General features: G+C 53.2%; 3 protein-coding genes across 7 annotated transcripts in view; 1 reads left to right on the forward strand and 2 right to left on the reverse strand.

The window, feature by feature from the left end:
- TOP3A (DNA topoisomerase III alpha) overlaps nucleotides 1–1,402 on the reverse strand; it is a 27,602-nt gene extending 26,200 nt beyond the window's left edge. Inside the window, exon 1 of one of the 2 annotated variants that reach the window (XM_077892392.1) lies at nucleotides 777–1,402. In XM_077892392.1, coding sequence (XP_077748518.1) covers nucleotides 777–956 — 180 coding nt within the window. In that variant the 5' untranslated portion in view covers nucleotides 957–1,402. The remainder of the gene's footprint in view (nucleotides 1–776) is intronic. The other variant, XM_077892391.1, reaches the window with a different exon arrangement.
- On the forward strand, nucleotides 1,118–14,457 carry SMCR8 (SMCR8-C9orf72 complex subunit). 2 transcript variants are annotated; one of them, XM_077892395.1, is made up of 2 exons: nucleotides 1,118–4,267; nucleotides 9,236–9,517. In XM_077892395.1, exons 1-2 carry the CDS (start codon nucleotides 1,914–1,916, stop codon nucleotides 9,366–9,368), a joined length of 2,487 nt encoding a protein of 828 aa, XP_077748521.1. In that variant the 5' UTR covers nucleotides 1,118–1,913; the 3' UTR covers nucleotides 9,369–9,517. The 2 variants fall into 2 exon arrangements, with proteins under 2 accessions (XP_077748521.1, XP_077748520.1); XM_077892394.1 differs by having other exon boundaries at nucleotides 1,125–4,267; nucleotides 9,328–14,457.
- Nucleotides 14,273–25,397, reverse strand: part of SHMT1 (serine hydroxymethyltransferase 1) — a 27,546-nt gene continuing 16,421 nt past the window's right edge. For all 3 annotated transcript variants that reach the window (XM_077892398.1, XM_077892399.1, XM_077892397.1), the window contains 7 exons: nucleotides 22,766–22,847; nucleotides 21,634–21,846; nucleotides 20,096–20,212; nucleotides 18,637–18,759; nucleotides 16,367–16,483; nucleotides 15,684–15,794; nucleotides 14,273–15,339 (listed from right to left, as the gene is read on the reverse strand). In XM_077892398.1, coding sequence (XP_077748524.1) covers nucleotides 15,167–15,339; nucleotides 15,684–15,794; nucleotides 16,367–16,483; nucleotides 18,637–18,759; nucleotides 20,096–20,212; nucleotides 21,634–21,846; nucleotides 22,766–22,847 — 936 coding nt within the window. In that variant the 3' untranslated portion in view covers nucleotides 14,273–15,166. The remainder of the gene's footprint in view (nucleotides 15,340–15,683; nucleotides 15,795–16,366; nucleotides 16,484–18,636; nucleotides 18,760–20,095; nucleotides 20,213–21,633; nucleotides 21,847–22,765; nucleotides 22,848–25,397) is intronic.

A 25,397-nucleotide genomic window follows, 5' to 3' on the forward strand; every position in this document is an offset into this window, starting at 1 on the left:
GGCCTGAACTCTACAGACACAACCTCTGCTCTTGCTCCCATTATCCATCAGCTAGAAACGGAGGCCTAGGGACGTTGGGATCTTGAAAGGAGAACTTCTGCCCCCTACTCTTACAAATGGCCTCCTGAAAACATTCCACTTTAATCTGACAAAGATTTTCCTGAACAGTTCTTGTCGCCTTTCTGCCACCTCTTTTACACAACCTTCCCCTTCCTTTGCACCTCCAGTGTGTCTAGGACACATTCTCATCTCTTACTTGCCTGTTCTTTGAAATGAGCTGGTACTAGGAAGAAGTAACTGGCTGATGTTCCCTCTAATCCCAAACCCCAGGCAGTACTGCCCTGTCGACACGCGTTTACAGATGGGGAAATCAGTGGGGCTGCAGAAGGCAGGGGGTGCGCAGAGATGAGGGCAGCTAGTTACCCGGGGATGCTCGTTCAGGGCCTGACCGCCAAGCCCAAGGACTTTGGTCAGTGCTTCCTTAAACAACTTAGCTTTCGAATCACACGGAATAATGTTAAAATTAAATATGGGTTACTCGGCGCCCCATTCTCAGACAAATCTGGGAACCGCTGCTGCGGACAAAGAGGAGCCCAGGTGTTCGAGCACACGGGCGAAGCGTCCGAACCACGTCTTTACATGCCTACCACTCGGAAAAGAAGACAAGAAGCCACTGCGAGGACCCAGAAGCGAGAGAAGTGGCCTCCGTCTCTGTCCCGCGGGGTGATCGGCGCAGCTCCCTCCCCGCACAGCTGATCGGAAATACCCCTCCTTACCCGCCTCATGCGGCCGTTGGACAGCAGGTCGGCGATCCCCTTGGCCGCGTCGTTTTTCTCGGCCACACAGAGAATTTTGCGCACACCGCGGAAGGCCACCTCCATGGCAGCACGGGACAAGGTCCGGGCTCCCGGCCGTAGCAGCCAGCGGAGCGCGCTGCGGGCGACCGGGAAGATCATCCCTAGGCCCCGCGCCCGCAGCCGCCCCTCGGGTGCCCACGCATGCTGGAGAAGCCAGAGGGGAGGTCCAGCCGGCGCTCGCCCTAAGCGAACTGGGGTCTTCCGGAGCCGCCAGCGCCACCTTCCGCGGCCGGGTCACCTCCCCTGAGCCCGCCGAGCTTCGGACCCGCGGCAGCCCCGAGAATCCCGCTCCTAAGGCGTGGCCACGCTTCCGCCCGCCTTTTCGGGCTACATCCGCCGGGCGCGAGCCCCACAGGACCGCGAACTACAACTCCCAGACGGCCCCGCGGCCCCGGACCCCTCGCACGTTTCCGCTCCTCCGCCCCACTTCCTTTCTTTCCACACAGGGGTTGGTAAGTCGGTTGGTCCTTGGGAGAGGCCGCTGGAGGGTTCTGCCCACACTTGTCGCTCGCTCACTCCAGCTGTCCCGCTCAGAAGTCTACGCGGACGCTTCCGGGTCACGCGGCGCTGACACCGCGAGTCATGTGATACCAAGATGGCGGCGCCGCGTTAGCTGGTTCTGGGTTGTGGCGTCCGAGGAGCCGCGACGGTTTCTGCCCTCGGGCCGGCAACGCTTGACTGGCCCCTGCGGCGGCCCGTAGCCCCGCGTCAGACACCGGTCCCGGGCCGGGCTGTTTCTGTCGCGGTGGGTTAGGGGGAGTGCCGGTGACCTCGCTGCAGGTGTCCTGCGCCGGACGCTCTCGCCGGAGGAGAAGGAGGAGGAAGAGGAGGACAACCGGCCTACCCGGTCTTCTGGACCTGCGAAGTCCACGGGCCTCTGAGGGGACTGTGGGAGTTCGAGTCTACCAGTGTGTGAGAGGCAGCCTAGTACCCCCGGGGGCGCCAAGAAGACGGCAGGGACTTTGCTTCCTCTTCCAGAGGCTTGGCTTCCCTGCGTTGATTACCCCCGCCTTCTTTCTCACTTCCTCTCAATGTTGTCTCCGTATATCTGGAAATATGATCAGCGCCCCTGACGTGGTGGCCTTCACCAAAGAGGAGGGGTACGAGGAGGAGCCTTACAATGAGCCCGCCTTGCCCGAGGAGTACTCGGTGCCGCTCTTCCCTTTCGCCAGCCAGGGAGCCAACCCATGGTCCAAACTGTCCGGGGCCAAGTTCTCTAGGGACTTCATCCTTATTTCCGAGTTCTCTGAGCAGGTGGGACCCCAGCCCTTGCTGACCATCCCCAATGACACCAAAGTTTTTGGTACTTTTGATCTCAATTACTTCTCCCTGCGGATCATGTCTGTGGATTACCAGGCCTCCTTTGTGGGCCACCCCCCTGGTTCTGCCTATCCCAAGCTGAACTTTGTGGAGGACTCCAAGGTGGTGCTGGGAGATTCCAAGGAGGGAGCGTTTGCATATGTGCACCACCTTACCCTGTATGACCTGGAGGCCCGGGGCTTTGTGAGGCCCTTTTGCATGGCTTATATCTCAGCAGACCAACACAAGATCATGCAGCAGTTTCAGGAGCTCTCAGCTGAATTTTCCAAAGCTTCTGAGTGCTTGAAGACAGGCAACAGGAAGGCATTTGCGGGAGAACTTGAGAAAAAACTGAAAGACTTGGATTACACCAGAACAGTGCTGCACACAGAAACGGAGATCCAGAAGAAGGCCAACGACAAAGGCTTTTACTCATCTCAGGCAATTGAGAAAGCCAACGAACTGGCTAGTGTAGAGAAGTCCATCATTGAACATCAGGACCTGCTGAAGCAGATCCGCTCGTACCCTCATCGGAAGTTGAAGGGGTCTGCTCTGTGTTCTGGGGAGATGGAGCACACCCAGGATCAGGCCAGCCAGCCAGCCACTACCTCTAACACTGATGAGTCTGCTGACACAGACCTTTACACCTGCAGACCTGCTTATACCCCTAAACTCATCAAAGCAAAGTCCACCAAGTGTTTTGACAAAAAGTTGAAGACCTTGGAAGAGCTCTGTGACACTGAATATTTTACCCAGACCCTGGCCCAGCTCAGCCACATAGAGCACATGTTCAGAGGAGACCTGTGCTACCTCCTGACCAGCCAGATTGACAGAGCACTTCTAAAACAACAGCACATAACCAACTTCCTCTTCGAAGATTTTGTGGAGGTTGACGACAGGGTGGTAGAGAAACAAGAGAGCACACCTCCTAAACCCAGTCCAGGCAGGCCGCCTTCCAGGTCTCTGGAAGAATGTCCGATCCCTCAAGTGTTAATTAGCGTTGGTTCTTACAAGTCCAGTGTGGAGTCTGTGCCGATAAAGATGGAGCAGGAACTTGGAGATGAGTACAGGGAAGCAGAGGTGACAGAAATGAGCAGTTTTGATCCCCAGGAAAGCTTGGACTATCTAGATATGGACATGAAAGGGAGCATCAGCAGTGGCGAAAGCATCGAGGTTCTGGGCACGGAGAAGTCCACCTCTGTGCTAGCTAAATCTGACAGCCAGGCCAGCCTCACCGTGCCATTGAGCCCCCAGGTGGTCCGGAGCAAGGTGGTCAGCCACAGGACCATCAGCGAGGACAGTATTGAGGTCCTCAGCACCTGCCCCTCTGAAGCCCTCATCCCTGACGATTTTAAGGCCAGCTACCCAAGTGCCATTAACGAAGAAGAATCGTATGCAGATGATAGTGAGGGAGCCATCCACTTCCAGGCAAGTGTCAGTCCACCAGAGCTGGGTGAGGCAGAGGAGGGCAGTTTAGAAAACACCTCGTCACAAGCAGACTCGTCCTGCTGCATTGGGAAGGAGAGTGAGAGTCTGCGGGTGCCCCTTTCCACCCCAGCCCACAGCCCCTCGGATCAGGATGGAGTTGTGAGCATCCCCCCACAGCGCTACAGGCAGAAGGATCAGGGATTCCACGTAGACTTTGCGGTGGAAAATGCCAACCCTTCCCAAGACAACAGTTCTGAGGGCTTTCCTGCTTATGAGCTGGATCCAGACCGCCTGCTGGCTAGCCGGGATGTCAGCAAGAGCAGCCTGGACAACTCTGACACTACCAGCAATCTGAGCAGTATAGCCTCCACCAGCTCAGACAGGACTTCCTCCTCTGCTTATCCCCCTGGCCCCTCTTCTGAGAGGCATAAAAAGAGGGCTGGCCAGAACGCCTTAAAATTCATCCGTCAATACCCCTTTGCCCACCCGGCCATCTACTCCCTCCTCAGCGGGAGGACACTTGTGGTCCTGGGGGAGGACGAGGCCATAGTGAGGAAGCTGGTGACGGCACTGTCAATCTTTGTCCCTAACCACAGCCGTCATGCCAAACCTGTGAAGCACTGGATCTCCTCTCCTTTGCATATTACGGATTTTCAGAAGTGGAAGCTTATCGGCCTGCAGAGGTAACTGGTCACCTATGGTGGGGAAGGGCCCTGTCCAGTTAGAGATGAGGCTTCATGTGTATATTCTTCTGGGGGTGGTGAACCAGGTTTGTGTGGTGGGCTCAGAATTGGGACCTGGCTTCCAGACAGGACCCCCAACACCAGCCCACTCTGTAACTTTTTGCAGATCATTTCCTTTCTCTGGCCGCCTGTTTCCTCATCCTGCTAGTGAAGGGTTGCAGTTCCTATCCAGAGTGGTTGCCAACCCTGGTCTGTGATCTGCCCTGTCAGAATTACTCAGGAGAATTTTTTAGATCATGGATTTCCGGGTTCCATCCCCCAGAGATTCTGGTTCAGTTGGTCTGGGGTAAGACCTGGAGTCTGTTTGGCATACAGGAAAGTTTGGGGAACTTCTAGATCTCAGGTTCTCTCTGATTCTCCAAATAAATTCACCAAATTTATACTATGGTGTAAATGACAGAGGAGAGATCTTCTGAGAAAGGGCTGTTGGTAGTCCTAGAAGGTGGCAGCTGTCTTTGGTGACGGGAACATCTGAGGGCTCCCGTGGCTTTTACTCCACTGTCCTATTTTCCTTAGAAGGCTGTCCTTCCCCCCCCCCCCAGAAGTCTGTTTTAATAAGGAAATGCAAGAGTCAATTCTTTCTCTCTTTGAATGCTTTCTACTTTATCTTCCCATTTGTGTTACTTGTGTTTTCGGAGACTCATTTTGTTTTTTCAGATACAGCTTGACCGGTGGTCTAGCCCAAGGGCCTCTTTCCCTCAGGGTACACCCCTGTTCAGTTTCCCCATCCCCTTCTCTGCACCCTGCTTTGCACTTGCTGACACAGCTTCCCGGGCTACAGGGGGAGAGAAAAAGGATTTCTGTCCCACTGCCATCAGCAACTGTTTCTGTTTTCCGACTTTCCTTTTGCATCTGCTATAGTGAGGTCCCCATGTCCCAAGTCACCTTGTGTCTGCACCTTTGCAGAGTCTGTCCCATGGCTCCCTCTCTAAGTCTTGCTGCCTTAGGCTTTCTTCAGGGTCGTGGTGGTGGCACATAAGCAAGCGTCACTTCCACATCAGGCCTTGGCTTACTGGCGGTGTTGGCGGGTGCTGGGGTACCATCTGGGGGTACATGAGCAAACCCACCACCCTGGAAGAATCCACAGTTCAGGAGGGGAGATGGGGGACCAGAGCCTTGCTGTAGGAGGGTTCCAACAGCAGGTGCATCGTGCATGCTGAGAAAACAAAGGGGGCGATTGAGTGATATGTGGAAAGTGAGGGAGTGGGGCGCCTGGGGAAGGCTTGGGGTGTTTGGCTTGAGTCACCAGGAGGGTGAGCTTGCCAGGGGAAGAGTGATGACATGGGGACTTGGTGTGACATGGCCGAGTCACCCGGACAAGCCCCTTCCTCAGGCCACACAGGAAACCACCGTGTGGAGTCCTTGCTTCTGGGTGCAGACGCAGGCTTGGAAGTGACAGACAGCATCTGGTGTCCTTGCAGACTTTGGCCTTCCTCCCAGGGTCCCAAGCCTCTGCTGATGCCGGCTCTTTGCTTGGGTTTAACGCATCTGTTCCAGGAAGGCAAGGGCTTTTCAGGGATAGCTTTTGGCGCTGATGTTGGTGGAATAAGGGGTCGGTGTCCCTGGCACACACATAGCTCTCCTCCAGGTAACTCCCTCACCCCAATCATTGACCTTTCCCTTTTTCTCCCCCAGAGAGGGAGAATCTAAATCGCACATCTGTCTGTTGTCAGCTGGCTTATCCAGCGCCAGACTCAGGACGGCATAGCCCTTTCCAGAAGCTTTCCCTGAAATTCCCTTCTTAGAATGTGCCGGGATGGTAGAAGGTGGTCATCTCTCAGGCCAGCTCGACTCCATGGGGTACCTGGCTGGAGTGCTGTGTGGAGGATTCCGAGGCCCAGGCTGGGCTGCCTTGGGAAGCCTGCTGTGATCAGCTCATGAAGTGTGGGGCTGCAAAAGTGGGTAGCTGGCGTCCCTGAGGCAGAAGAGGAGGTGGAAGGTGGTCTGAATCTGGGGCCAGCCCTACCAGTGTTCATCCCCGTGACGGGCAAGCATGGTCTTCGTGGGGGTCCTTGATGCCAGTCCCAGCTCTGCCAGCTTGATTCCTTTTTTTAAAAACTACATTTTATTTTTTATTAAGACTACTTATTTATTTATTTGAGGAGAGACAGAGAGAGAGAGGGAGGGAGGGAGAGGAGCACGGGGAGCAGGGAAGGGGGAGAAGCAGACTTCCTGCTGGGCAGGGAGCTCGACATGGGGCTCAATCCCAGGATCCTGGGATCATGACCTGAGACGAAAGCAGACACTTAACTGATGGAGCCACCTAGGGGCCCCGCGCTAGCTTGATTCCACGGCTGTTTCTATCTGCAGGTGCAGCTGCTAAGACCTGCCACGTGAGAGTGGATGTGGAAAGGCGCATTGCATTTGGGCTGGGTCTGATCAGTGTGAGTGCGTCTCTGATAACCTAACAGGGATGCACACAGACTCAAGGGAGGCAGGCTGAGGCAGCAGGTGCTGAGTGAGGCCTTAGACCTTATAAGCGTCCTCTGTGAAGGTGAGAGACCCATCAGAAGTGGCAGATGAGAGCTTTGCAGTTGGCCCTGAGTGGGGAATTGTCTTTCATTGCTGTCCTTCTCAAACCTGGGTGGGCACAGATGTTGGCTACTGGCAAGGTCTGCCTCCAAAGGGTCCTGCTCTGGTGCGAGATACCGTGGGCAGAGGTTGGAGGCCTTGTTCCCAAGGAGCGTGCCCCTCCCAGAGTGGGGACTGGATTTGCCACAGCTCTCCCAAAGAATTCCTGGGACCCAAGCAGCAAATACGACATGAACGTATCCTGAGATGAAAAGCCGTGGAGTCATGGCCCCGGGGCGGTCGGGGAGGCGCACAGTGGGTGCTGCAAGCTCTGGTCCAGATGTTCCCACTATCTGTCATGTGGATTTGGACCAGTTCTCTCCTCTCCTCTCATTCATTCAACAAAGCTTGTTGAACATGCCTGTGAGCAGGGCTTAGGATGCTCACCGTGTGGCACTGCAGGAAAGGGTCACATCCCCGCGCCATGCTTGCCCTTTGAAGTGCTCAGAGCTGTGGATATAGGTGGTGAGACACCCCAGCAGGCAGAACCAGTGTTGCAACTGGGAGGCAGACCGAGGCCCGTCTGAGGATAAGGAGGAGGAGGAGGAGAAAGGCCTCTGTGTGGCCGTGAACTTCCTGCCCCTCGGGGAGCTCAGCTCTAGAGGGGCTTGATGCCGTGTGCTGGGTGAATCTGGAGTCCCAGAACTGTGACCCAGGAGAGTCTATACCGTCTCAGGTCCTTTGACCCCGGCTAAAACCAGCTCAGACAATGAACTGTTTTTAATTTAAAGACTCTCACCCCCCTCCAACTGCCACTTTCATTGGCTCTTGATTTTTTTTCCACTAAGATAGGCAACCTCTGTTGCCTGGAGGTGCTCAAGAGTCGGATTCATCACTTGTGGGTATGAGATGGGCAGATAATCATGTTGGTTTCCCATCATTTTCAATCAAAATGAAGGATAATTGTATTTGTTTACCACGTTGCAGGAATAAGCCCTGTACAGAACTGTCTGATGGGAGAAAGTGCTAGTGGGGGGTCAGAGGCCCTGGGTGTGTCCCTGGTCGGCCACTTTCTAGCTGGGGGACCTTAGATGAGGCACAGCCCCTCTTTGGGCCTCAGCGTTGGCACCTGTCCAGAGGCTACCCCAGCATTGGGATTGGGGAAGGCAGGGGTGTCTCGGGAGCTGACTGAGGAGGCCTGTGTCCCCAAGAAGCCAGTGAGCCACCTGCCAGCCCTGCCTCCTCATCGCCCATGTGATGGGGTCCACAGCCCTCTGCTCTCTTCATGGTTTTAAGGACACCTGGCCTGTTGTAGCTCTCTGTTTTCTTGTCTCTGTGACCCTGCTCTCGTGTGGTCTGGATGCTGTCCGAGGTTCTCAGCCCAGCTTTGCTGTAAGGCCCAGCTCTGAGGCCATTCCTGCAGGACTTTTGTGGCCCCAGGCCTCCCTTCTCTTGGTGTACTGTGTGCATGTCTTTTTTTCCCAGCCCCACCAGGCTCGTTCTTCACTGCCTGTTCCACGCCCTGGTCACTGCCTGGTATATAGTAGATGCTGGTAACTGTATGAGAAGATAACAACAGCCAGGAAGGAAAAAATATAATGAGATTACCGTGGTCCCAAGTGCCTGTCAATCCACTGTACACAATACGTTAGGCCTAACACAAGCCCTAAATTCCGGATGTGTGTCCATCTGTGAAATCTCTGGTCGGCCAGATCTTTGCCAGACTGCAAGGTGACTGCTGCTCTGGGAAAACTGATCCAGAGGGTTTTAAAGAGTTGCTTGCTAGGGCTGATCACCCTGACCCCTTCCCTCATTGAGCAAGCCCTGTCTGCCTTGGCTGTACGGGCACGGTAGTGGGCGGTGGGTCAGGCGGCCAAATCTGCTAGTCCCCGGTCTGCAGAAGCTCTGTACTGTGGGAGAGACGGGAGACCAGAGACAGCACACTGACTGGTGCCAGGCTGATGATAGTGAGGGCCAGATGCTGTCCTAAACAGGACCAATTTTGTTTCTGCAGTAGCCACATGAGGCAGGACCTGGTATCTGTTTTACAGTTGGGCTCAGAGGGGTTAAGGAACTTGGCTGAGGTCACCAAGCAAGAAAGCAGAGAAGCAGAGGGAGGGGATCGGGGACAGCCAGGTCAGGTTTGAGTTGGCATAGAAACAAGTCCAAATGGAAGGGAAGGGTATTCTGGGCAGAGTGTAGAGGCCCGTGATTTTGAGGCCCTACTGAAAGCTTGGCATGTCTGCAAGGAAGTCATTATGGGGGTAACATGGGGCCTCAGAGGCCAGTAGGAAGCAGGTCACACAGGGCCTGTGGGACACGCCAAGGCATTTGAACTTGGTCATGAGGGTGGCGAGGCGCCCTTTGAAGAGCATCATGATCAAATTTGCCTTCCAGAAAGAGCCCAGTGAGTGTGCTGGCGGGAGCTACCCGGAGACAGGAAGCCCCGCCCCCAGCCTTTCCTCCTGACGTTGGCCTGTGTGTTTCAGAGTGGCATCCCCTGCCAGTGCCGGCACCCTCCATGCCCTGAGCCGCTACAGCCGCTACACAAGCGTCCTGGACCTGGACAACAGGGCCCTGCGCTGCCCCCTCTACAGAGGCACCCTTGTGCCCCGGCTGGCAGACCACCGCACTCAGATCAAGCGGGGCAGCACCTACTACCTGCACGTCCAGAGCATGCTCACCCAGCTCTGCTCCAAGGCCTTCCTCTACACCTTTTGCCACCACCTGCACCTGCCTGCCCATGACAAGGAGACAGAGGAACTGGTTGCCAGCCGCCAGGCGAGCTTCCTGAAGCTGAACCTGGGCCTGGTGAACGAAGATGCTAAGGTGGTCCAGTACTTGGCTGAGCTGCTGAAGCTACACTACACACAGGAGGCTCCTGGAACCAGCTACCCCACACTCAGGTTCGACTACGTCCCCAGCTTTTTGTACAAGATCTGAGGTCAGCCCCAGCCACTGTGACCGAGACCTGGGACTCAGGGTATGGGGAGGGGAGGGGAGGGGTGGGCATGAGCAAGCAGGCCTCTGAGCTGTTTAGACTTCCGTTGTCATCTGTAGGAGGGAAACCAAGATGGCAGCCCTGGTTCCTGGGTGGCTTCAGGCAGTTTGGGAGTTGGACTTGGGCAGAGGCGAGCACCTGGCTCTCCGAAGGCATTGGAAAGGATGGTAACGGGTCGCTGGGCCTGGCGAGGTGTGGCCCTTGGGGTTGGGAGGGAGCCGCTTGGCTTCCTGGGAACTGGTAACCAGGCCAGGAGAGAGTCAGCATTCTCTCGATGCGGTGGGATGAGGGGCAGAAAGGTGAAGCCCAGTCAGGAGGAGTATGCCGGCACGTTTACCTCCCAAACACTTGGGCAGCAAATCAAGGGGTGAAGCACCCCATTCACTGGAATGGTTTAGTGGGAAACGGGACAATAGAACATCCATTGCCTCATTCAGATCCCAGCTGGGGTCCTTCACTCAGTACCCTACAGCCCAGCATCCCAGGAGGAGGCCCCTGAATGAGTGAGATGGAGGGGAGGCAGCTCTGCCTCATTGGGTGGTGGCAAATACAGAACTTTCTGGGCCCTCAGGCAGCAGGGGAAGCGAGGAGCACCCTGTCTGGTCCTTGAGTCCTCACTAGGCACGGAAGTGCCTGTGGCGGGCTTTGCAGCTGGTTCCTCTGGGTCAGTAGGAGTGGCGAGAGTTAGTCACTAGTCCTTGTTCATGAGAACCACTCTCACAGCTGGAAAGCCCAGGAGACAGGCAGGGCCATGGTGCCACGGGGTCATCAGCACTGTGTAAGTGATGAAGAACCAGCAGGCCTCTGGGGCCCAGCCCACCAGCCTTTCTGGCAGTATTGAGTCCAACTGTCCTCCTGGGGAAGGTCTGCAGACATGCTGGGACTTGGCCGAGGTCACACCCCAGTCCTCCACCCACCGCAAATCTTTGCAACCACTTCACTACCTCTCACAGGGTCTCATGGGCACAGTGACAGCAGGGTTTTGCTCAGCTGGTCCGTCTGGGGAGGCAGCTTGTCTGGTGAGAACCCACGGCCAGGGTCTCCTTCAGGAATGAGGAACGCCACCTTGTGTGGCTGTCTTCATGGATCTGCCCCACATGGGCCTGGGATACACACTCATCACTGCTCACTCTCGCCCCCCATGCCATCCCCTCAAACACATGCACCTCACCACTGTTCACTCCTGCCCCGTGCAGGTCCCCCAGGTACGCTCACCTCACCACAGCTCGCTCCCAGCCCCATGTGAGTCCTCCCATCAGGGAAGAAGATCCCTGGGTCACCCACCTTGACCTCCCTGACACTCCTTACACAGTTGCTGTTGGTTTGTAAATGGAGGGTTTCTTGCAACCGTGAATTTTTTATACTTTTTTTTTATGGCTGCTTTTTTTTTTCTCCAAGTAGGGAGAACTCTTAGTATTACTGCTTTTTAATTTGTTCTAAGACACTTGTGATAAAACAGACCCGAAGCAGCCACAAAGCGGTTGCTCCTGAGCATGTGTGTATGTATCTCCTGGCACCGTGTACTGCATAGTTTGGAGTCTTGCTGTTGAGACCTGTCTACCTGTCCGCTTTTGTGGCACAGCACTGAGGCCACATAGGGGAGCCCAAGAAGGATTTGTGTCACATCACTCCTATGGTCCCCTCCTGGCCTGGGTCCTGTGCAGGAGGGTACAGCCCATGGGCTCCTGGTCAGAGCCCGCTGTCCTGGCAGGTGTGTGAGTTCACTTCTGAGGCTATGCCTGAGAAAGAACCTTCTGTGGCAGATGGTATGTCTACATCTCATGGGTTTTCTTTGTACCTGTGCCCATTGCATATGTTCACACACCGAAGAGTTGCCAGGAACGTCTTGGCAGCTTGGAAACGTGATGTGTGTTTGCACGTGGGGAAGGCTGCGCAGGAAGCCTATCGCACTCCATGGGCTTCCCCCACCGTTGCTGCCTCGGTGTCTCGAGTTCAAGACGCTGCTGTGTTTTCTACCTGGGAGGCTCACTGCTGTCTGCTTAGGCCTCCAGGGACATGACCTTACGACGCTTTATCTCCAAGGCACAGGAAGGCCTCTGGGGTCCGGAGGACAAGACAGAGAAGGCGATCCTTGGCACCACCATGGCTTCCCTTCTCGTTTCACACCATCATGGACTCTGCAGTTAACAGTGCCATCACCTGGGAAACTGACCGAGGCAGGAGATCAGTCATACTTGGCCTTCCAGAAGCTAAAGCCATTGGCTACTGTGGTCTAAAGTAGTCACTCTGGAGGGGGTTGGTGTGGAAGCTCTGTCTCAGGGATGGTTCTGGAGGCCCCAGGATTCAGAGGCAAGGGACCAGTCAGGTGTGAACAGAACAGGGGTGCCTTGTGCCAGGGCCAGCCTCAGAGCAAATGAGTGTCTCCCTGGAGTCGTTCATTCATGAAATGAAGTTAGCTACACAGACCAGTGGGTAGACTCCAGGTTTTACATTTTGGTTAAAGTCTAACTTTTCACTGTGGCCGTTTCAAAGGATTGCTAGATGCCAAGTATGTTTCTTTCCAAAGGGATTTCATGGTGGCCCTGGGACTGAGCCAGTTTGGGCAGGCACTTGAGACAGTGGAGATGCCCTTCCCAGACCCCCTCCACTTTGGAGAACTGGAACCCACTAGAAATCCCGCACCTGTAAATCTTAAGGGTGGGGAATCCTATGCAGTGGGGCTGATCTCTTTGCAGTGGGGCCTCAACCTCCTTTGAGGTTTGTCTCAAATCAAACATTTAAAAAACACTGCAGAAAATAGAGGACATCAGTGCCTCTTACTACTTTGTCAGTCCCCACTCCCTCTGAAGGCCCAGACACCAAAAGTGTGTCTAACGTTTATTTCAACTTTACTTCCAATCTGGTACCGCTCCCCTATCCCCAACCACCCCTCTTTCAGTAGGTCCAGGTTGAGAGCAGCCTGATGAGGCTAGCGGTGCTGCGGTCGTGCTTTCCAGAAGCTCTGTATAAGAGAGGAATCAAAGCCTTTGTAGCACCTTGGCCCTCGGGACGCTTCAGCCTGAGCTGTTGCCTCACGCCTCCCTGTTTCCCTGGGGACCTTGCTCCTTTAGTGGGATCCTTGGAGTTTAAAAATTGTGACTTGTCCACAATTTACCGCAATGGCTGAAATTCTCTGAATTGCACCAGAATTTGGAAATGGATTGTCATAGCTTCCTCGTCATTTCCATCAAGCTTTTAACTTCTTTGTTGCTACATTCAAGGTATTGTTTGTAGGTTTCGACCTCAAATAACATCCCAGTTCAAATCCTAGGAAGACCAACAGATGGTACCCTGAGTGCCAAGGCTGCTACAGCTCTGTGACAGGTTTCCAGAGGCTTAAAGAGATCGCGTGCACACCAACCACCCACTCCTCCAGCAGTGCTGGACGCATGCCCCCGCCTCCCTGGACCTGGTGTTGCCAAGCAGGTCAGCTTCTTATGCTGCTGCACAGCTGGTAACCCTCAGCTGCTGGGGAGCCCATGGGGAAGCATGGACAATCTTCAGAGGAACTGGTCTCCCAAGCCAGCAGTCCAGTTTTAATTTCTCATCTCCCTAGAAAGCTCAGAAGAAAGTGCCTTGGTTTGTGCTTTGAAGCCAACCAGCCAGCTTTCTGGCTTTTCCCCAATACTGTGATAGAAAGTGACAAAACTGGAATCTTTAAAAAGAGGTAACAGTATTAACAGACTGTAAGAAGGAAAAAGCATCAAATTTCTACTGGCTGGAAAGAAAACCAGTCTCAGCTGAAAAGGTCTGAGCACACCAAGTTTTCCTGAGCCCTCAGAGGAGAAAGCTGTGAGCATTGACCTAATCTAGTCCTACCTGTTAAGGTTTGGTGACGGCCAGGGGAAGGAAGAAGTGGGGTGGGGGGCAGAGCGAGCGCTTTGCAGTGAATCCAGCTGTGGGGCGTGGAGCCCCAGCTTCCTGGGATTAATTGTTCAGCAAGGGTCTTGAGGCTCTCCTTTTGTGTTCAGTTGAAGGAGGAGCCAGGCTCCCTGAAGGGAAGACTAGCTTGGTGACATCATGGCTCCCAAAACTAAGGCAGAGAGATTTGGGGACTGGTATATCACCCACACCCCCTGGAGTCCCCAGTATCCATCACATGCTGGACCCCAGGGGCACCCTCCGGGCAGGACCACAGTGTGCCTCGCCCACTGACTGCCCAACTGCTGGCTGGCTATACAGGTTGGGTTGAAAACATGCCATCTTTTAAGGCTGCAGTGAAAAGCATAGTCTGTGATGAATTCGTAGCTGTTATTTTTGGAAAGCTATTTTATTACTGCATGTCCCTCTGTCCATGCGTGTGAATGTGAGTCCTAACCACCCCAGGAGCTGCAGGCATCGCAGTGCACGAACACGTGCATGACAGCAGCTCTTGGGTGTGGCCGCATCAGAGTCTAACCAGAGTAAATGCCAAACAAATAGTATGAGAAGTGTACTTTTTAAGAAATTAATTTATTTGAGTTCAGATATTTTTGAAATATAAAAATTGGTTGTATTTTTTAAAGCTATAATTCTTGTAGACATTCTGTGGTTAAAAATTTGATTGTGCTTATTAAAAATGGTCATCTATGTTTTGCACTTCGGCTTTGTGAAAAATAAAGTTTCTCTGGGAAGGTGACATTTGGTTTCCTGATTACAGGAGGGGGTTGGTTACACCTGGCACAGGGCAGGAAGCTCCCCCCCCCCCCCCCCCCCCCCCCCCCCCGGGCCATTGGTTCTCGCACCTGATTACACCTGGCAGCCCCCAGGGGTGGGGGATGAAAGAGACCGTTTCCAAGATGTCCTGAGCTGCTGTGAAGAACCTCCCACCATAGTGGGCGGCACCCTGTATAGAAATCACCAGAAGCTTCAAAATTTCCCTCAGTTATGACAATCCTCAGTCTTCCTTTAGCAACCCTCCACCTAACAAGACGTGAAGAAGGGGCAGCTCGTGGCAGCTCTGAACTTGGGAGGTTGTCTCTCGCAGGATGTGGGGAAAGGCCAGTAACTCAGAGAAGCGCAAGTACACCTCCTGGGGTCTTTCTAACCGTCAGCCCTGGATCCAGTCTAAGTACTTCATTTTTTCCAGAAGAACTTTTTATACAGCTAAGAGAAAGGATAATTTAAATGCCTCAGTAACTTGTCCCAGAATTATTAACAATGGGTCTTAAAAACAAATTTTGATTTGTGAAGGAATGAGGAAAGCAGAGAAAGAAACCCCCTCGGGGCACAAAGCAGTCGATGCAGTCGGTCCCGTGTAGGGCAGCTCTCCCGTCTCTTCTCAGAAGGGCACTGGGTCCTCGAGCAGGTGGTTCCTGGGCAGGTGCCTGAGGGCAGGTGCGGCTCCTCTAAAAGTCAGGCAGGCCAGGCAGAGGGAAGAGAGAGGCGAAGCTCTCCACTTCCTCCCTGAGAGCCCTGATGGCCCTTTGGTGCTTCTCGTCCCCTGCCAGTTTCTCTCTGAACTCCTTTAGGGTGGCCCTGGCACCGATGTCGTTCTGAATCTGCAGAGTCAGTTCTATCCCTGTGCCGGCAAGAGACAAAACGGGTCCATGCTGCGGCTCAGTGGGCCTGAGACACACCCGAGGCTCAGCTGCCAGTATGTTCCCAGAAGCTGGCGCGGGACAGCCATAGGTGTTAAGGCTGACCTCAGACACGATTCTGGTGTGCCCCCTTCCTTGGGCCCGACCACTTTACAAACCTCTCAGCCTAGATGGTTTGGTAAAGTGATTTTTGCTATCTCTTGTCGTCCCCAAGCCCTCAGCCCAGACCAGGAACATCCTTCAGTGGCTGGGTGTCAACTGCTCAGTCGCAATCAGAAATCCATACACAGTTCGGGATGTCTGACTTCCAAACCTTTATCCTTACCTCTGTGAACAAACTGGGCCACTTTCTGGAACTCTTTCTCCAAAAGTCCTCGAGATGTCAGCGCTGGAGTCCCGAGACGCAGTCCGCTGGGCCGCAGTGCACTTTTGTCACCTTCAAGATAAACAGGCTTTGTCCCTGGGTCACACCCAACTCACCACTGACCGCTGTGCATTTAAGACGCTTGGCCAAAAAAGTGGCCTTTGGGTGCCAGCTGTATCTAGGAAGCTGAGTGCTGCTGATTTAAATGCCCAAAGGGAGAGAGCAGCGCATTAGGGTCACGGTACTGAAACAGGAGGTTGCTTTCAGTGGTGTGGTTCTTGCTCCCCAAAGTGAGGCTAGCATCCATCTGTGTTAGATGCATCACCCACACTCTTCCTATAACTCCCTAAGAAACCCGGCCTGTTCCAGAGGCCCCACTTCCCTTATCCACACACCCGTGGCACCTGTGAGCAGTCCTCCCCAGTTCCTCCTCCTCTGTCCCTGGCACAGTTACAGCTGTGTCGGAAGGAGCAGGATGGGAGAGAGCCATGATTTTGCCCCATGCTGCATGATGGTGTACACACCCCTCCAAAATCCTGGAGTGTCTGTCCCCAGAGCCAAATTACCACCAGCTATAACCTTGGCCAAAAGAAATGCAGTAGGTCAGGAGAGGTACAGAAGAAGAGACCAGCAAGGATTCTTACCTGGACAGGTATTCTTGTTACAGGCAATAGAACAGGCTTCTAGAACCTTCTCAGCCCTTCCACCATCCGTGCCTTTGGAGCGGAGATCCACGAGGATCAAATGGTTGTCAGAACCACCTGGAAAACCAAGTTGGACATGTAGGAATGTGGAAAACTGACTCCGTACCAAGTGAAGGTATCTCTCCCTCCCTAGAAAGTGAGGGTAGGGCTGAAGGAGGCTCAGGCAGACAAGGTCAGAAGGTGAGCACCCCTACAGTGGGTCCTGTAAGACTTCAATCCTCTGCTAAACAAAGGATGCCCCAGGGCCACAGGATTGTGAGAAAAGACAGTAGCTTACAATGGGTACCCAGAGGACCGTGAGGCTGGGGGAGCTTTCCCAGCCCACGCTGCCCACTGGTGATGTGGCACCAGGTGCCGGCGTAGGGCCTGGCAGCTTGTCTGGGGAGTGACAGCTTGTTCAGTGCCCCTGGTAGCTCTTGTTGGCTCTTAATGATCACTTGGGAGTTCCCCCATGTGCCTGCGAGATCCATCTGGAAGGCTCCCTCGAAGGCAGCGTCAGAGTGGCAGGCAGCGGCTACATTCACGTTCATGGTGGCTGACTGCAGCATTCACTGAGCACACGGTAGGTGCCAGGCTTTGCTGGTCTGCCATGTGTCTTACCCTAATCCTGCCAGGTTAACACTGGTTAAGGTGTTATCAAAGTGGTCCACATGAGCCTATTGAAGCTCCAAAAACTTTCTGCAACTGGCCCAAGGCCATGCAGTGGTCTTTCAAGCACCTGCATCTTTCTGCTTCAAAATCTCATGAATCCCAGGCCATTAACTTGACCAACAGCAGTGACTTCAAAGACGGCAGTTGGACTCAGTCAGCACCTAGCTCTGGACCCCACAGCCTAGAGGTGAAGCTGTGCCCCCTTACTTCCCGTGGCTTTAGGCAGCTCAACGTCTTGGAACCCCAGATGTCCACTTATAAAATAAGAGCAATAATTCACAAGGCTGCCGTGATGTCTCAACATGGTGCCATCTGTGGCATTTTGCCTGCACTGGGCACAAAGTGGGTTATCACAAACGCTGGCTCTCCGTCACCAGTATCTAATTCTGCCAGTTGCAGTGTGTCCTTGGAGCAGAGTGAACTAGGGGTGCGGGCAGGCCTGGGAGCTCAGGAAGGTGGAGACCTCTCTCCTGAGACTCATGGGAGGCCTCAGACAGAGCCAGGCTGCGGTGCTGCCTTGTGCTGTCTGTAACCAGAGGGAGTCTGGCCTAACCTTTCCCAAGACCAAGTGTGGTTCCCACACCAGCATCACATGGGAGCTGGATGGAATGCAGACGCCAAGCCAGATCTGCCAAATAAGACCTGCATTTTAACAGGGTGCCTGGGGGGTTGCTGTGCACCGCCAAGTTTGACAAAGAGTGACCCAAGGGACCTTGAAGGTCGCAGTCCATGCCGAGATTTCTAGGGCTTTCTTACCAAAAGATACGGAGAATGAAGGAGAAAGGAGAGAAGGGAAAAAAAGGAAGTGAACCAGAGAAGAGGCGCCCCCGGGACTGCTGAGGACCCAGTGTGTGTCCCAGCTCTGCTGCTCACCAACAGTTTGGCGGGCAGCCCACTCCTCACACTGGGGCCTGAAATCCCCGTGAAGGGCAGCAGGCCGGTCGTGGGCACCCAAGTCTGCGGAATGCCAGGACCCACCTCCCTAGACCACCCCACTTGCAGCATACACAGCAGCCTTGGAGCAGAAGAACAAAGCTGTCCCTCAAGATCACAAAGTCGGCCAAAAGAATGCCATCCTGGCTGTGTGAACCTGCAGTGACGCACGTGGATGGCACCCTGAGTGGGCCTCACCTGCAAAGTCCACCCCACAGGAGGTTACTCAGCGCCACTATCTTTTGTATGAAAGCAAACATGGGCACAACATACTCCCTGTGAACTCCTGGTGGGAGGGCCTGCTGTCCCCTGACCTTCAGGGGTGCCTGGAGACACTCCCAAGGGATGGCATAAGGTGTCGCTGTAGAGAAGGTGCCGGGGTCCTGCTCTATTCCGGATCATGGCTCTGCTGGCCACGAGCCATATGAGCACTGGTACCTGCCCTCCCTCAGGTGAGCTTCAGGTACGCCTTCCACAAAGCTTTCCTGTGGTCTCCCGTGCCAGTGACAAATTGTCCATGGCTGCTGCCACAGCACCCAGGGCCACTGTAGCCACAGTGTCTGAGGGCGAGGCTTCAATGCCACCCCAAGGAGCCAGGGGCACCTCCCCGGGGTTTCTGCTGGTACCTGTCACCACTTTGTAGCCCAGCTCCATCAGGGTCTCAGCCAGAACTCGGCAGTTGGCCACCACCTGGTGCTGGTAAAGTCTGAACTCCGGAGTCATGGCTTGCTTCAGGGCCACAGCGACCCCTGGCGGGAGAGAGATGGGGTCAGGAAGGCAGAGGGGACCAGGAGTCCAAGCCCCTGGTTTCCGCTCCTTGCTTTGTCCCCTCATCCCCCCAGAGGGTAGATTATACTCCTCCCCACAGATGGTATATATTTTTAACCCTACGATTACCTGGCTAAACCTCAGACCTCTCCTTTTTAAGGAGCTGCTTTTAAGGTACCTTTTAAGGTAGTTTCCTCTGGGCATGGGAGTCTGTGCTGTAAGATCACACAGGGAAGCTGCTCTTCTGCAGGATGGATTTTACGTCCTTTCTAAGCTCAGCATATGAACATGAGAACTCGACTGCCCAATAGAAAGCTTCTGCTTTGGTGCCAAATTATCCACATCTTCCCAACCTGAGGCTGGGAGAGTGGTGTAGACCTGTTCTACGTGCACATCTGGACTCATCCAGCCCCTTGTTCGATCCCAGGCTGCTTGAACAGGGCACAGAAAGTGAAGAAGACAAAATAAGCACTGCCTAAGTGTGGGCACAGAAGCCTCCCGTCAGGGTTCATGGAAATGACTGGAAAAGGCCCAGAGTGGCTGGAGAGTGGGTGATCCCATCACCCCAAGAGCTGAAGAAGCCAGACATGGAGTTTGGAGGCGTAAAGGTGGAATGGGACCTGCCCCTGACTCCCCCTTAGTGGGCTAAGATTCACCCACTCCCCGCTGCCCCCCTTCCCTCCTCAAAAACACAGTGCTTCTCCAGATGGAGCTTGGTTACCTTCACCCTGGGCTCCTCTACCAAACTGCTTTGTTCCAAAGAAGACATTGGAGGAACTCCAAGATCACAGATTTCCCAAGCCACTTGCATACAGAAGGAATGCCACCGGCAGACTGCTGGGTGAGCTCGGTCAGCAGTGTGAGGGTCAGGGTGTTGGCACAAGCAACTCGCCCTCACAGGGCTTGGACACTCATCACTCACTCCCTTTGCCGTGCCGTCTTCCGATTGTTAAACTCCTTCCCCGCTGGTTCTTAAAGAGGGCCCTAGCTACTTTACAGAAGATGGCCTGACAGTTTTGCGCCAGTGGCGGCCATTTGGGCAAAGTGGTCATCAATCCCCCTCATTCCTGCCTGGCTGCAGTTGCCAGATTTCCTTTTCTTCCTCGTTAGCACTTCCCAGACAGAGAGTTTGCTCTAGCTGTTCCCCAACATGCAAGTCCTGGCACACATTTGGTGGACAGGTGAGGTGGGAATTAGGGGCCACAGATGAGCAAAGGCAGGAACTTCTACCACTAGCTGGCACAGGGGCTGCCATGGGTGAGGGTGCACCCCCAAGTGCCACCCGAGGGCTCTGGGCTGACTCTGATGACATTTTACCAGCAATGGCGTGGTTGTGGGGACCTCCCTGCAGGCCTGGGAACACAGCAGAGTTGATAAGCGACTCCAGGTTGTACAGGGTCTCTTTGCCGGTCTTGGGATCCACGCTGCGCACTCCTGGATAAAGGAAAATAATAAAATGGGAACAGCAGATGGGCCAGATGGGCTGTCCCCTCAGTCTTCTCCCTACCCAGACTCAAATCCAGACTGGCTATGGGCTGCTGAGCACAAGCCTGGCCTCTAGTCCTGGAGGCAAGACCTGGTCTATAGTGCTGCAGAGCACAGTGCCCCTTGCTGGCAGAGCAAGAGCCAGGCTACTCTTTTGTAGATGAAATCAAAGGATAAAAATTTCCCTCCACCAACACTGTAACAAAGAGTATGCCTTGGGTGTATTTCCTCAAAGACGTGTCCAAGAGAGCAGTCTTCCAAGATGATTACTTTGAAGGAGAGAAGACTCATTTGTATAATGAAATATATAAATTATATAATAATGGCTCTAATGGGGACTAGGATTCCTTTGCAAAAAAAAAAAAAAAAAAGTTAATAATCAGTTGTAGTTACTAATGTGTCTACAGAGCTTCTTGTGAGCCAGGAACTTCTCTAGGCACTTTATATACATTAATTACTGCTCCCAACACTAGTCTGAAGGGACAGGTGCTATTATTACGATCCCCACTCAGGAGGTGTGGAAACGAGGCACAGAGAGGCTGTAACAAGTAGCCCAGGATCACACAGTACAGACCAGGAGCTGCCCGGGCTAGCCATACTCGGTGGGAAGCAACAAACATTTCCCAGGCAGTTGGGAATGGCTGCCCGTCTCAGAACGTCGATAAAACTAAAGAAGACCCTCAGAGACAGCAGCGCACTGAGGAGGCTAGTGGGCATGTGGGTGTGTCGAGCCCTGGCCAGGGTGCCAGGCAAGGAGACTGTAGGGGAGAGAGACCCCACCACCGAGGGCTGGTTTCTCTGCAAGTGTGTAGACATCTGATCTCACCATGGGCTGGATGATTTGATCATAAATCTGGCTTCCCCAGGTGTGGGAATCCCAAAATAAAGGGAGTGTTTAGGTATGGGTTGCAGGTGTTCAACAGAGAATCCTCACTAAAAGGACTACAGTGGTAACTAAGGTTTATACATCAATGTCTTGTGGTTTGATTACTGTGAGTCATCCTCTCTGCGAGAGGCATGCTGGACCACAGTAAGTTCACCAGAGGAAGGTTGCACAGTGAGGCCTCCGGTGGCCCCTGGCCAGCCACGCACACCTTCCTTTGGCTCCGACACCTGTGTCTTGTGGAGAGGACTGGTTGGCCCACAGCACCATACTTTCCTCCTCTCCCAGGACCTGGACACCAAGGAATGAGGCTAGAGCTGTGCTCCGGACTTCCTTCCAGATCTCTTCTGCAGACTTATCATTGCCCCCTCCTAAGTAGCCCTTTCAGGGATACTTCAAGGAATTTTCCCAGTTTCCCAAACTGAACATGAACCCCAGAGGAGACCAATGCCAGCACCTGGCCAGTACCCCACATCCCAGAGTGTACCTCTCCTGTAGAAGATTATGCCGGCTCGGCAGCCTCTCAGGGTTTTGTGGGTGGTAGTGGACACCACGTGGCAGTGCTCAAAGGGAGAGGGCACCACGCCCGCAGCCACCAGCCCGCTGATGTGCGCCATGTCGGCCATGAGATACGCCCCGTTGTCATCCGCGATCTTCCTCAGTCGGGCGTAGTCCAGGTTTCGGGAGTAGCAGCTGGTTCCTGAGATGGCAAAGGTGACACAGTCGAGTCAGAGATACCCACAGCCAGCTGAGAGTCACCGGAAGTGCAAACCTGCAAAGGTGCCTCTGGATAGGCAGATTTGAAAGCTTGGAAATTTCTCCCTCAGCATCTCTGAGAACAGAAGTGAAAAAGACCCTTAGAAAACATCTTTGTGGGGATCCCTGGGTGGCTCAGCGGTTTGGCGCCTGCCTTTGGCCCAAGGCGCAATCCTGGAGTCCCGGGATCGAGTCCTGCGTCGGGCTCCCGGCATGGAGCCTGCTTCTCCCTCTGTCTGTGTCTCTGCCTCTCTCTGTGTCTATCATAAATTTAAAAATCTTAAAAAAAAAAAAAAGAAAACATCTTTGTGCCAAAGGCAACCACTCAGACCTGCCTCTTCACGTCAGGTGCCTCTTCACGGCAGTTAGGACAGCCCCTATTATTAACTCCGTCAATTAGTTAGTGGTAACATTTCTAGATGCTTCTCTGAGAACAGCCTCAGATCTTATTCTACCTTGTACTAAGTGGGGGGCAAACCGATATTTGTCCTGAAAGAAAAGAATATACTTAGACCCAAGAGGCCCAGCTATTTGAGGCAGAGACTAGCAGTGAGCTAGAGAACATCCCCACATCATCATTTTGGGTTTGTTTTTTTTTTTAATTGGTACCTTTTTTTTCCTTTAAGATTTTACTTATTTATTCATGAGAGAGAGAGAGAGAGGCAGAGACACAGGCAGAGGGAGAAACAGGCTCCATGTAGGAAGCCCGATGTGGGTCTCAATCCCGGGTCTCCTGGATCACGCCCTGGGCCAAAGGCAGGCACCAAACCGCTGAGCCACCCAGGTGTCCCCCCGACATCATTATTTTGTAAGAGGCCTGGGAGCTGCTGACAGGTACAGTTCCTTTACCCCCAACTCGTCACCTGCAATAATCAGCTTCGGGTGGAAGAGGCGTGCGTTTTCCTCCAGTTGATCGTAGTTGATGTAGCCAGTTTCTGGGTTCACCTGTGGAATGTCACAGAGACAGCAGGTTCGGGCTGCATCTTCCAGCACACCGTGCCTGCCTTCCCACCCAAACTCATGCCAGCTATCAAGGCCAAGATGACTTCCTCAACCTGCCCAAAGCCTGTTCGCTCCACTCTACCACAAACACAGGAAAGCTGTCCTAGGGTGCGACTTGAGGGTGAGATGGGGTACCGTGTATCCGGCCTACAAAAGTGGTGTGGACAACCAAGTTATCGCTCAAGGAGGCAGGATGCCTTGAGGGGTCCCCAGAGGAAAAGTGAGCCCCTGTCCTGGGGCCTCTACCACAGAGGACAAGGAACCCAAGAGCCACTGCAGAATGAAATGGGAGCAACAAACATGCACCCCTGCAATGCAGGTGCTAAGACGCTGTTACCTTTGGGAATGAGACAAGATGCTGCCCTCAGCTCTTCTAGTCCAAATACAAAGAGGCAAGAAAAAGAAATAGAGACACAAGATCAGAAGACATAGGGATCCCTGGGTGGCGCAGCGGTTTGGCGCCTGCCTTTGGCCCAGGGCGCGATCCTGGAGACCCGGGATCGAATCCCACGTCGGGCTCCCGGTGCATGGAGCCTGCTTCTCCCTCTGCCTGTGTCTCTGCCTCTCCCTCTCTCTCTGTGTGTGTGTGACTATCATAAATAAATAAAAATTAAAAAAAAAAAAAAAAAAGAAGACATAAAAAGCTGACATTACAGACACCATGACAGTGTCCCTGGAAAATACAAGCCTCTAGGGGCAAACTATTAGAATTAGTAACTAGGATTAGCAGAGGGTCAAAAGCCAAAAACCAGTTACATCCATGCATATAAGCAGCAAAAAATGGGAAACGAAATTTTTTTTAAAATATTTTATTTATTTATGCTTGAGAGATAGAGAGAGGCAGAGACACAGGCAGAGGGAGAAGCAAGCACCATGCAGGGAGCCCGATGTGGGACTTGATCCTGGGACTCCAGGATCATGCCCTGGGCCAAAGGCAGACGCTCAACCACTGAGCCACCCAGGCAATCCAAGGGAAATGAAATTTTAATGATAATACTAATATTATATTAGTTTCAAAATCCATAAAATATCTAATAAAAGACTTACTTATTTTAGAGACAGTGTGCAAGTAGGGGGATGGGTAGGGTGGGGGGGAGAGAAAGAGAGAAGAGAGAGAAGAGGGGAGGGAAGGGGAGGGGAGGGGAGGGGAGGGGAGGGGAGAGGAGAGGAGAGGAGAGGAGAGGAGAGGAGAGGAGAGGAGAGGAGAGGAGAGGAGAGGAGAGGAGAGAAGAGAAGAGAAGAGAAGAGAAGAGAAGAGAAGAGAAGAGAAGAGAAAGAAGGAAAGAGACTAGCAAACTACTCGCTGAGTGTGGAGCCCCATGTGGGGCCCGATCTCATGGCCCTGAGATCAGGACCTGAGCCGAAATCAAGAGTCAGATGGTTAACCAAGGAGCCACCCAGGTGCCCACACACAAAGCATTACTGAGAGAAATTTAAAAATTCAAAAAGTTACAGTGATTAAGCAGCACATGTTTGTGGAAGGAAAAGAACAGAAGAGACCCAGAAATAGGACCCTTTGTGACAGAGGGTCATCTGATCAATGACTAAATGGTAAAGGCAGGGAAAGGATAGTCTTCCAGTAAGTGGCACCAGGTATGCTGGATGTCCACATGGAAAACAGTGTTATCTAGACACCCACCCCACTACAACCCACAGAAATCATTCCAGGTAGACCGTGGGTCCATCTACATGGGAAACACAAAGCAATTTTGTTTTCCTCTTGGGCAATGCATGTCTTTGCAAACTCAGTGTATTAAAGCTGTGTTAAAGCATCTGTGCCAAGGGGAAGTGAAAATCAAAGCAAAAGATTTTCGTGGAGTGAGGCATGGGAGCTCTCTGGGGAGGAAGTAGTGGAGGAGCTTCATGGTCTACAGCCCCTTCCTCCTTGGGGCAATGCTCAGGTGTGGTGGCTACCCTTCCAGAATGAAAAGAAGCACTTCCAATCCCACACGGTCACAGAAACTCATGTGCAACCAACATCATTTGGAAAGGCAGGCAGAGGACCACCTGTGGTTCTGTTTCAGAGGGAATGAACTGGTTCTTTCTCAGTCACCTGAACTTGGCAGGGAAACTGTTACCTTGAGAAAAACCAACAGGGACGCCTGGGTGGCTCAGTGGTTGAGCATCTGCCTTTGGCCCAGGGCATGATCCCAGGGTCCCAGGATCGAGTCCCACATCGGGCTCCCTGCATGGAGCCTGCTTCTCTTTCCTCTGCCTGTCGTGCTCCCTCGCTCCCTCTCTCTCTCTCTCTCTCTGTCTCTCATGAATAATAAAACTTAAAAAAAAAGAAAAAGAAAAAAGAAAAAAACCAACAGCTGGACCACAGCAAAAACATGGCCATAATTCTAAAAAAGTTTTTATTTTTATTTATTTATTTTTTTTTTTTCTAAAAAAGTTTTTAAAGAGATTATACACCCCCCCAAATGTGTTGCTCCTCCTACTCTTCTACATTTTGGCTTTTAAACTTATAGGATTTTTTTTTAAGTTTTTTTC

This window comes from Canis aureus, chromosome 3 (assembly GCF_053574225.1).
Source record: "Canis aureus isolate CA01 chromosome 3, VMU_Caureus_v.1.0, whole genome shotgun sequence".
NCBI lineage: Eukaryota > Metazoa > Chordata > Mammalia > Carnivora > Canidae > Canis > Canis aureus.